Source organism: Paroedura picta, chromosome 10 (assembly GCF_049243985.1).
Source record: "Paroedura picta isolate Pp20150507F chromosome 10, Ppicta_v3.0, whole genome shotgun sequence".
NCBI classification, from domain to species: Eukaryota; Metazoa; Chordata; class Lepidosauria; order Squamata; family Gekkonidae; genus Paroedura; species Paroedura picta.
Genome location: NC_135378.1, coordinates 76,061,582 through 76,073,940, shown reverse-complemented (window position 1 = coordinate 76,073,940; position 12,359 = coordinate 76,061,582). Strand labels below are relative to the sequence as shown.

Genomic DNA, 12,359 nt, shown 5'->3' with positions numbered 1-12,359 from the left:
GGACCTGTGTCAATGAAAGAAAGGGCTTTGTCTGCGCTTGCCGCTACCCCTTTGGAGGAGCCACCTGCAGCACAAAGATGATGGAGGAAAACGCTGCCACCCCAGGCAAGTATATGCAGAATCAAACCATCTCCTTCCCTCCCTCTCTACCTGTAGTCCAGGGATTAAGAGCCACCGGCTCCCCTGAACAAAAGCACCAGTTTAGCCTGAACCGAAAAAACTGTTTTTATAATGCTCAGTTCCTGAAGACGCGCCACGGTCCTCTCGTTTGATGGCTCCCACATTGCAAAGTGTAAAATTTGATCTCTGTCTCTGGCCTCCTTGGGAAATAAAGATAACACTCAGGCCTGTGAAGGATTGAGCAAGATGGTTTTTAGCCGAGGTGTACTATCATAAGTAGTCCAGAGCAAGCTGGCAGTTTTTGATACAAAAGCTGTGGAAATTGCATTATTGGGAAATTACATGTGCAACTAAAGCTGCTCCTTCCATTTTACAAAAACTCCGCTTGGCGAGGTTTGCACTCATGGTTATAGTATTTGGGCAGAATTTCCCTTGACTGACTTTTATTTCCTAGAGAAACCGTTCCCTTTCTCTGTGATAAACGAGAGCAATGTTTTTCAAATCCTGCTCCCAGACATCATGAGCTTCCTCAGAATATAGTTTCTTAATAAGGAGGTGGGAAGGAAGGAAGGAAGGAAGGAAGGAAGGAAGGAAGGAAGGAAGGAAGGAAGGAAGGAAGGAAGGAAGGAAGGAAGGAAGGAAGGAAGGAAGGAAGGAAGATAGCAGAAATGGCCAGGGGAGATGAAGGAAGGAAGGAAGGAAGGAAGGAAGGAAGGAAGGAAGGAAGGAAGGAAGGAAGGAAGGAAGGAAGGAAGGAAGGAAGGAAGGAAGGAAGGAAGGAAGGAAGGAAGATAGCAGAAATGGCCAGGGGAGATGAAGGAAGGAAGGAAGGAAGGAAGGAAGGAAGGAAGGAAGGAAGGAAGGAAGGAAGGAAGGAAGGAAGGAAGGAAGGAAGGAAGGAAGGAAGGGGAATGTACTGTCAAGTCACAGCTGACTTATGGCAACTGTGTAGGGTTTCAAGACTAAAGATTTCAGAGGTGGTTTGTCATTGACTGCTTCCATGCCATGACCCTGGTATTATTTGGATGTCTCCCATCCAAACCTAGCCAGGGCCAATCCTGCTTAGCTTCTGAGATCTGACAAGGCCGGGGTACCCAGGTTGAATTCAAACCCTCATTTTGCTGAGGAAATCACTGGATTACTTTGGTTATTAGCTGTGACACATTAGTGATGTTATTTTCAGATAGTCTTGCTCCTTCAAGACTCAGCTGCCTTATTTGGTGTCAGTAGGAATGTTGGGACCCTGGGTTCACACTTGGGTACTTTTTTGGACTCTTTCAATACACCCTCCATGGCGGAGGTTGACAGAGTCCTGTTGGCTGTGCAATCTACTACCTGCTCCTTGGATCCTTGCCCTTCCTGGTTGGTGAAGGATTCCAGGAAGTGGTAGGAGGTGCTTTGGGAAACATTATAAATCTCCCAGGGTACTTTCCTTAGCATCCTCCAGGAGGCAGTGGTGACATTCTTCCTGGAAAAGTCATCCTTAGATGAGAGGTAATTACCATCCAGTAGCAACCTTCCATTTTTGTTGGGAGAGGAGGTATGGCTCATCAGTGTAGACCTCCCCTCATTCCCACAAATCTAGGATTGCCTAAAACCCAGGGGACGGGGATGACCTGGCCCTTTAAGAGAGGCTTAAGCCGTGGAAATTAAAGGTGAAGCTTTTCTTGGAATGGAAGTAAATAACATCACCTAGCAAATATCACAGAAGCTAAGCAGGGTCAGCTCTGGCTAGAATTTGGATGAGAGGCCTCCAAGGAATACCAAGGTTGTGACACGGAGACAGGCAATGACAAGCCACCTCTGAACCTCTCTTGCCTTCAAGGTTGCCATAAGTCAGCAGTGACTTTATTGCACTTCCCACTTCAGCAAATAGCATCTTACAATGCTTGTGTTAAGGCTGCTGGCAGCCCTATAAACTACAAGGAAGGGGGCTACCAGAACCCATATTACTTTTCCCCTCCCATGCAAAAAGCCTCCAGCAATGGAGAAATTTAAGCAGGGGGACATCTGGGAAGGAACCACCCATCTGGAGGAACTCACTGGGTCAGGTCAGGACATAACAAAAAAAGCATGATGTGTTTTAACTATGGTTAATCCATAAAGCTAGGATTCATCTTGCAAATGGTAACTCAGATCCTGGTTTGGTTGAACAAATGCTCATTACAGTACCTTTACTATACAGCCAGAGAGGGCAGTGCCTGGAGTCAGGATTCAACCAGAATGCCTCCATTCCTCCATTCCGTGAAAGCATAGCTATGACTAATGGATTAATAACCCAGGCTATGATATCAGACCAGGTTTGGCACACCTTAGTTCAGGGGTAGTCAAACTGCGGCCCTCCAGATGTCCATGGACTACAATTCCCAGGAGCATTTGCTGGCAGGGGCTCCTGGGAATTGTAGTCCATGGACATCTGGAGGGCCGCAGTTTGACTACCCCTGCCTTAGTTCATGGTTGTTCACACTACCCCACTTCTGATAGTTTAATTAAAACATGGTTCATGTTATGTCTGAACTGGGCAACTGTTACTTTATATTACAAAACAAAATGTGGGGTAAATAGCCATGAATTATGGGTAACATATAGATTGTCCGGTGGTGTACACCCAAAAATGTATTGTCTGAAAAGCCTCTTAAAATGCAAAGTTTGCTGCAGCAACAACAAAAAAATGATGAGGAATTTCCATCTGGATTTCAGCCCTGATATTCACATAGACTTTTTTCTACTGAGAATTTCATTTCAGCTGTAACTGTCATGGTGATAGTTGCCATAAAAATGAATAAACTAAGATTTGCATCCAGGATATATGAAATGTGTATTTTATGCCTCTTTCAGCCACTATTTCAGTATTTCTCAATCATTTTTACAGCGGTGAAGGCATTGGTTCATATGCTAAGGGTGAGGGGAGAGAAACAAAGAATGTTTTTTTTATTTCCCCATTCATTATGAAGCTTGCTAAACCTTCAGCATTTGTTAAGAACTTGCAGGCACAATTCTAAGCTACTCGCCACACATGCGCGCACGCACACAAACACACGCACACACACACACACACACATGTGTTAGGTTTGTAGAAATTTGTGATACTGACATGGAGGGAGAGACATAGAGCTTTTCTTAGTAATAATGCAGCAAAGCCAAGACTGCAATTTTCTTGCTGTTTCCAAAGAAAAGCTTTTGGTTGGTGGTGGTGCATTTGATGCTAATTGTGGAGAAAATTGCTTTCTGTGTAGTAGTTAAGAATTCATTCAGCTTTTCTTCTTTGGTTTCCTAGGCTGGGGGCGGCGGGGGGGGGGGGAGGGAGGTTGCAACTGCCCCATGGCTGCTATGCAAAGCTGATCCCATTTCAATCTGCAACAACTAATGAGGGATGGATCTAGATGTTACAACAGCACATGCTCACTGCTGAAAATAGAAGCTCCATGTCTGATGGTTCCCCCCCCCCACACACACAATAAATTAAAAGTCACTTTGCTGACATGAGTTCATCGTGCTGTGGGCAGGGGTTCCCAACAAGGGTTCCAGAGAGCCAGTTTGGTGTAGTGGTTAGGAGTGCGGACTTCTAATCTGGCATGCTGGGTTCGATTCTGCACTCCCCCACATGCAGCCAGCTGGGTGACCTTGGGCTCGCCACGGCACTGATAAAGCTGTTCTAAGCAAGCAGTGATATCAGGGCTCTCTCAGCCTCACCCACCCCACAGGGTGTCTGTTGTGGGGAGAGGAAAGGGGATGCCATTGTAAGCCACTTTGAGGCTCCTTCTGATAGCGAAAAGCAGCATATAAGAACCAACTATTCTTCTTTTGTTCTGTCCGAGCAGTGATATCAGGGCTCTCTCAGACTCACCTCCCTCACAGGGTGTCTGTTGTGGGAAGAGGAAAGGGAAGGCGACTGTAAGCCACTTTGAGCCTCCTTCGGGTAGAGAAAAGCAGCATATAAGAACCAACTCTTGGTCTTCTTCTTCTTCTATGTGAGAGCTCCCCAGGGGTTATGCAGCCTTTCCCACAAGTTCAGATGGCTGCTGACATCACTAGATATCACTGGAGCCCACTTCCCCTGTTGCTCTGGTCTCTCTCTCTTTGCAATAAAAATGATAAATGATCACTCGATTGATTGGCTGGCTCCCACATCTTACTTCCCCACCATCTTCTCTGAAGGGCCATGCCACCACTTCTAGGGTTCCCTAAAGCCTGAAAAACATTTCAGGGGTTCCTTCTCAGTCAAAAGGTGGAATGAGCTTACCTCTCCCTTCACCACACTGCTGGCTGCTGGCACATGGGAAGCTCACAGCATGACGGTATCATGGCATGTGGTAAATCTGATTAAACATTACAGGGAAAGAGAAAAAAACTAGATGCAGGGGTGTCATTTTCCATGGCAGAACCACGTCAACAGTGACAGCTAGTTTTGACCAAACAGACTGGAAGACTGACTTCTCCTTAACTGTTCTTTCCTCTGCAGATTTCTCAAAAGGATCTTACAGATATGCACCCATGGTGGCCTTTTTTGCTTCACACACCTATGGGATGAACACTCCCGGCCCTATCCGGTTCAACAATCTGGACGTCAACTATGGTTCCTCCTACGTCCCATCGAATGGAAAGTTCCGTGTGCCGTACCTTGGCGTTTATGTTTTCGAATACACCATTGAGTCACGCAGCCCGCGCCTCTCTGGCTACCTCGTGGTTGACGGGACAGACAAGCTGGCTTTCCAGACTGAAAGCACAAACAATGAGAAGTCTACGGACAGGGTGGTTACCGGGTATGCGTTACTGGAACTGAACTATGGCCAAGAAGTCTGGCTCAGGCTGGCCACGGGATCCATCCCAGCCAAATACCCACCTGTAACTACATTTACTGGATACTTATTGTACCGTACCTAAATCACTTGCAACTAAAAGCTCTCCCCTTTTGCTTCCTTTTTATTCCCAGTTCTCCTTCAACCACAGCAATCTCATTTAGAATTGCCCCGTTTCACTCACAGTGGCACTTATGTCTTCAAATAGAAATGCAAAATCTTTCTCCCCCCACTGTAATTCCGTGAGGAAAAGAAAAGCTTTCCATCTTCCTGCAGTTATTAAAAAGCCAAGGCGCCCTCATGGAAAGTGTCAAACCTTATCTCATTAGGTACAGCTCAAACTTCCAGATATCCCAGTTATACCAACTTGTCTTCCCATGAATGACTGGAAGTCTTTATCAATAGCTGTTCTGTGTGTCCAGGCATCTCATTAGTTAGATGTGTAGCCACAACCTTACTGAGATGTTTGCACCAATATTAAAAAGAGCTGCCATTTATTAATATTATCATCACTGTGAAGTGAAATTGATTTCAGTAGCTGACACTGGTCAGCAGTCATGTGATCTTGGGTGCTCATAGCTGACTCTGATCGGGATGTTTCTGTTCCCGTTCTGGGAGACACTTATGGAGAAGTAGAGGGCCCCTTGAGTAAGGAAGGTTCTATGTGAGCAGCCTTGTCCACATGATAGAAGGTTTACTAGACATTATGCGTTTGCCTCCTGTGCTACTGAATGCATGTGTGAAGTGGACAATAAGATTCCAGACTGCCCAAAGAGTTGGGTCTTAAGAGTGCAATCCTATACAGAGACCCAGTGTGCTGCAGAGGTTGCAGAGTTTCAAGTATCCAAGAGATACCCAGGTTTAAATCTCCATGAGGTTTTTTGGGTGACCTTGAGCCAGTGACACTCTTTCTCTCTCTCAGCCAACATCACAGAGTTGCTGTGAAGATAGACTGTAGTTTCAAGGGGTAAACGGAACCAAACCCTTTTATTCTCTAGAACAGGGGTAGTCAAACTGCGGCCCTCCAGATGTCCATGGACTACAATTCCCAGGAGCCCCTGCCAGCGAACGTTGGCAGGGGCTCGTGGGAATTGTAGTCCATGGACATCTGGAGGGCTGCAGTTTGATTACCCCTGCTCTAGAACATTAACAAAATTGAATGGCCTTTATTTAAAAGATAAACAAATTGATCAGTTTGCTAATGTAAGAGACAATACTTTGAGGATACCAAAAGATGATAATTTCTCTTGATGTTTTTTTTTTTTTTAAGAAACGCATGGTTGAAGGGAAATATCATCCTTAATGCATTGTGTAATTCAAGAGAAATATATGGGGTTGCTTGTCGTCCGCACGCCGTACCCTTCACAGGGGAGAGCTCTGATGAAAATCTGATTAAAAATCCATGTATTTAATCTGCAGTGAGTAAATTAGACAATTAATAGCATCAATTAGAGGATTAACACTTTCATCCCGCTGTCAGTCCTACCGGACTGAATTTTACTGTAGGTCGAGAAAGGAATTGGTGACACTTAAAATACAAAGCCAAAAAAAATTAAAAATAAAAAAGAAAGAAAAAGGAAAAAGAAAGCAGTTTGCTCTCCACTCCCTTCCATGCTTTTAATGTTTTTGTCTTCTGTTAATAAGATTAATTTTCAACACACCATGAACCCTGACTGTATATACCCTAGCCCCCTTTCCCACGGATGTCCTATGTCATCCTGTAAATATGTGAATTCCCTGATTTGTCACTAATTTAGCCTTACATATCATTGTATTTTATCAAATGTCTCACCCAGAGGGCCAAATCCTTCCCCACTCCTTGTATGACTTTGTCAGCTTAATAACCTGTTTAGTCCTATTTATTCCTGCTACGGATAGGGCTAAATGGCGTGGAAATTACTCTGCAGATGAAATTCAAATGACCCACCAGAGACAGCCTCTCTCTCTTTAAGTATGACTTTGGTTGCCCTTGCTGCCCTTCCAATTAAATCCTTCCAGCCAGGTCTCCATCTTGGAGGAAGCTAATTGTTTTCTTCCTAATACAGATTCCTGACAGGCTTTTTGTTTGTTTATTTCTCCTGTTATCAAAAAAAAAAAAAATCTATTTAGAGCAGACCTCTGACCTGCAACCCTTTCAAAGCAATATGTTTTTTAAATTAAAAACAAAACAAAAACAAAAACACAGCAACCCAAAGCTAGCTTGGCTGCACTGGTCATAAAAACACACACACACATACACAGTTTGCTTAGAAAATGAATACATGCACACACAGAGGCACAACATTCTTTAGATCATTCCCCTGAGGGTTGTAAGTTAAGTATAACTATGTTGCTGATAGATTTTTATGAATTTCTCTGGGTTAATGTTTTAAGGGGGGTAGCTGTGCCCTGAGGGCTGTTGCTGTTCAGACAATCGTGCCTCTTTCAGTTTGGAGTGAGTCCAAATTAAGTTGCTTCCTTGAGTTTTCAGAATGTTTCATTTTGAACTGAGGAACAGCTAATATGGCGGCTGCCCCTTCGTAAAGCGCCTGTGACATCAGCAACTTTTCCATTCCAAGTCCAGTTTTGCTACTACTTTAACCAGGGGTAGTCAAACTGCGGCCCTCCAGATGTCCATGGACTACAATTCCCAGGAGCCCCCTGCCAGCATTCGCTGGCAGGGGGCTCCTGGGAATTGTAGTCCATGGACATCTGGAGGGCCGCAGTTTGACTACCCCTGACTTTAACTCTTTATAAGATGAAGGATGGTTGTGTAAATACATAAGTTCATAAGCAAAAAAATGCAGATACCTGCCGGGTGCAAATGATAGAGACCTGACGCCTCTTCAGCATGGCATAAATCGCTAGTCCAGCAATGGGCTTGATGATATGCATTTCTGTAGCACAAAGACCAGGCGTGTTTGTTCTAACTATGTTGTGCCTTTCTCCGACGTATTATAAACCGATATTATTCGCCCTTTTATTTGAAATATTGTGTGCTGTGGTCCCTCCTACCTGAGGATGGTTTTGTAACAATGGAAAAACTTCATTAATAAAGTAAAAGGAAAACAGGTGGGACTCCCTTTGTGCATCTCTAAGCAGAGCATGAGCCTCTTGTGGCGCAGAGTGGTAAGGCAGCGATATGCTGTCTGAAGCTGTCTGCCCATAAGGTTGGGAGTTCAATCCCAGCAGCCGGCTCAAGGTTGACTCAGCCTTCCATCTTTCTGAGGTTGGTAAAATGAGTACCCAGCTTGCTTGCTGGGGGGTAAACGGTAATGACTGGGGAAGGCACTGGCAATCCACCCCGTATTGAGTCTGCCATGAAAACGCTAGAGGGCGTCACCCCAAGGGTCAGACATGACTCGGTGCTTGCACAGGGGATACCTTTACCTTTACCTTTAAGCAGAGTATTTCAGTTTGAGTTCCATGCTAGCATGTAGTCAGCATCCCATTAAAAAAAAAACATTTACATAGCAAACAGAAGGAATTCTTGGAAGGAAATAACCGCTTTGGCCTGCTCACGTCTCCTTATCTGAGTATGTAAAACAATTCATCAGACATCTTAAATTCCTCGCGGAAGCAGTGGAGCCAATCCATCCTGCTGTGTCAATGAGTAGAGGCCGACCCCATTATCATTGCCAGGGGCTCTCGATCAGGTGCATAAGATGCACCAATAAAGTCCTATTTGCAGAGATTGGGAGATCTTCAGCATGTTGTTTTCTCCTCCTAGAATCATAGAATAGAAGCATAGAATCATAGAGTTGGAAGGGACCTCCTGGGTCATCTAGTCCAACCCCCCGCACTATGCAGGACACTCACAGCCCTATCGCTCATCCACTGTCACCTGCCACCCCCTTGAACCTTCACAGAATCAGCCTCTCTGTCGGATGGCTATCCAGCCTCTGTTTAAAAATCTCCAAAGATGGAGAGGCCACCACCTCCCGAGGAAGCCCGTTCCACTGAGAAACCGCTCTAACTTTCAGGAACGTCTTCCTGCTTCTACGAAACACATCCTCCGCTTGTTTTTGAAAACATGACACTGCTAGGGCTCATAATAGTAATTGACAATGGAAGCAATCCCCCAGGGCAGTGGTCCCCAACCCCCAGTCCGGGGACCGGTACCGGTCCGTGGATCAGTTGGTACCGGTCCGCAACTCCTCCTCGTCCTCCTCCCCGGGTGCTTCCTCGGGGGCTGCCCTGCCACTCTGTCACCGGCTCACCTTTGGTGCTCTCCAGCAGCTGCCATGGCTGGGGTGCCCCCTCGGCATGACACTGTGCAGCTGCTGCTGGCAGCGCCCCCAGTGGGCGGCGGGAAGTCAGGGGCACCGGCAGGAAAACAAGTGGAACTCAGGAGGCAGTGACGTCCCTCGGCAAAAGACTACCGCACCCCAGGCCTCAGAGAAATTGTCAAGCATTGACCGGTTCTTGGGGATAAAAAGGTTGGAGACCACTACCCCAGTGATCCCTCAGTGATCTTATATGGCCGATTCTAGAGAAAACCTTCTCAAGAAAGGCTATGTAGATGTGGAGTGGTTTGTCCTGACAACTTTTGGATTGCCACCTTTACGATGATTTGTGAGAACACCTAATAGAAACTATAATTCCAACATCTTGTCCAAATAATCTGATCCATAAATTACTAGCCGATCCAGACTCCAAGATTACAGAAAAGGTGGCAACCTTCTTGGTGGCAGTATAAAAACAATGGAATTCTAGTTCGGAAAAAAGGATAATTATCCTGACATGTGCTGGGATTGTTCATAATACTGGGGCTGCATTTGTCAATATTTCAGTAATTGAATTATGCCAATAAAGGTATTCTGTCTGCCGATCTGCCATCAGGAATGCAGGAGCTTTGGATTTATTGCATTTGGTGGGTGGTTGGACTAAAGGGCCATCTGGCACTATGATTCTACGGAAATAGCTCTTAGCATTACAGCATCAGTGTCAACTTCGGTGTCAACAAAACGTAATTTGCATGCCTCCCAGAGGGCATATATTATGACTTTGCAGTTCTAGGGTTGCCAGCCTCAAGGCGGGACCTGGAGAGCTCCTGGAATTAAAACTGATCTCCAGAATATGGCGGTCAGTTCCCCTGGAGAAAAAAGGTCACTGGGGAGGGGAGGAGACTTGAAGCATGATATTCCACTGAAGCCCCTCCCTTCCACAAACCCCACTTCTCTGTGCACCATACCCCAAATCTCCAAGAATTTCCTAAACAAGAGTTGGCGACTCTACAGCTCACATATATGATCTCGCACATTCATTTGCTCCTGCAGTGGCTCCAGGGAAGGGGCAGTGGGCTATCATCTGCTTGATCTAATGAAGCATTCGATGGTGAACGTAACTGTCGATCAATACAATCAGTAAGCTGAACCATTATGCAGAAGAGAGGGGAATCAATCACTCCGGGCTCCTGTGACTCCCTCCCTCCTCCTCCCGCCCTCCTCACTGCTGCCTTCTTTCAGAATACGTGCAAAGGACGTCTCCAGTAGCACCTTCATTTTTATTTTCTCCCTGATCATTCAAGACTGACCGGCTAATCTCTACCCCAAAGCTCCAAAAGGTATCCAAGTCCTGTGCACAATATACAGTTAAGTAGAGTCTCCTCTGTATATTTGGAAAGCCCAATTACCATGGCAACATTTCTATCGGCTTGGCTTTGACAAGCCCATCCAATTTATTGTGGAGCTCTGCACTATCATTTTCTTTCCTTTTGCCTAGCAAGCCCTCCCGGAATGTGTTTGCCAGCCCGTCACCTTTTGAGATATGACATTGCAGGCGGCAAGTTTGGGAACACATTAGGTAGCCCCTTCACATCAGCCATGCAGTTTGCCTCCCACCCCCCAAGCCCCTCATAGTGCAAATTCAGAGGCATTACGATCCTTCGTCATGCAATCAGTTACACGGGCTCTTAACATCACTCCCCCCAAAATGAATGGTGAAATGCAAGGGAGTGTTTTCAATGAGCAGAAACACAATAAGGTAAAGGTAAAGGTATCCCCTGTGCAAGCACCGAGTCATGTCTGACCCTTGGGGTGACGCCCTCTAGCGTTTTCATGGCAGACTCAATACGGGGTGGTTTGCCAGTGCCTTCCCCAGTCATTACCGTTTACCCCCCAGCAAGCTGGGTACTCATTTTACCGACCTCGGAAGGATGGAAGGCTGAGTCAACCTTGAGCCGGCTGCTGGGATTGAACTCCCAGCCTCATGGGCAAAGCTTTCAGACAGCTGCCTTACCACTCTGCGCCACAAGAGGCAGAAACACAATAACTAAGGCTTAACTAAGCCCCTCCATGAGTGTCTGGAGGATCAGAGTGAGCAAGCCAAATATGTTTTCCTTGTGTTCAGAATTGTCATGAGAAACCTCTTTGGGGGTTGTTGACCATACCTGTAGCCACCACCCATGCACGACAGATGCTGCGTTCTAAATCTCACTCTATAGCCCCACTGCATGCATGTGCCACATAGAATCATAAAGTTGGGACTTCATGTGTCATCTAGTCCAAACCCCTGCACTATGCAGGACACTCACATCCCAATCGCTCATCTACTGTAACCTGCCACTCCTTTGCCTTCACAGAATCAGCTTCTCCGTCAGATGGCTATCCAGCCTCTGTTTAAAAATCTCCAAAGATGGAGAACCCACCACCTCCCGAGGAAGCCTGTTCCGCTGAGAAACCGCTCTAACTGTCAGGAACTTCTTCCTGATGTTTAGATGGAATTTCTTTTGAATTAATTTCATCCCATTCATTCTGTCCCTCTGGGGCAAGAGAGAATAATTCTGCTCCATCCTCCATGTGGCAGCCTTTTAAATACTTGAAGATGGTTATCAGATCCCCTCTCAGTCCTCCCCTCATACAGAGTCAGACCATTAGCCTACTGAGGTCAGTACTGTTTACTCTCACTTTCCAAAATCACAGCCAGAGGTCTTTCATATCATCAGCTATCTGATCCCTTTAACCTGAGATGCTGGGAGCTGGACTTCAGAACTTCTCCATGTAAATCAGATACTCTATCACTGGCCCAAGCAGGCTTCATGTGGAGGATTTTTCATGTAACTGTATGTCCTCAAATATGTGGTTCAAAGAGACTCTATGAAGGGTTCCTTCCTTTGGTTTACTGGATCACTGTTAGAAACCTAGTTCTCCATGTGTTCAGAAGAAACCACGGTCTAAATACAAATTTGTGCCCAGGAAAAACATAGTGTTTTTTTTCTCAAGCAAACCCTAGAACTTGTCGCACACAACAAAGCACTACCAGGAAAATAAAAAAGTAGCAAGTATTATATTAGCATTGTTAATTATGTGCTGACAGGGTATTTTGCATTTTACAAGACAAAGATAAAGACACGGTTCCTGGCCTGATGAGCTTGTAATGTAAAAATCAAACTCTCATCGACTGATCATACCATGAATGTATCACCCAGTTACCTAGCAACTTCAGAGACCTGATTAACCC

At 45.6% G+C, this 12,359-nt stretch overlaps 1 protein-coding gene across 1 annotated transcript in view; it reads left to right on the top strand.

Annotated features, from left to right (window-relative positions):
* Window positions 1–7,969, top strand: part of MMRN1 (multimerin 1) — an 80,173-nt gene extending 72,204 nt beyond the window's left edge. The window contains exons 7-8 of the mRNA XM_077300891.1: window positions 1–105; window positions 4,583–7,969. The exon at window positions 1–105 is cut by the window's left edge and continues 42 nt beyond it. Coding sequence (XP_077157006.1) covers window positions 1–105; window positions 4,583–5,004 — 527 coding nt within the window. The 3' untranslated portion in view covers window positions 5,005–7,969. The remainder of the gene's footprint in view (window positions 106–4,582) is intronic.
* Window positions 7,970–12,359: the final 4,390 nt, after the last annotated feature.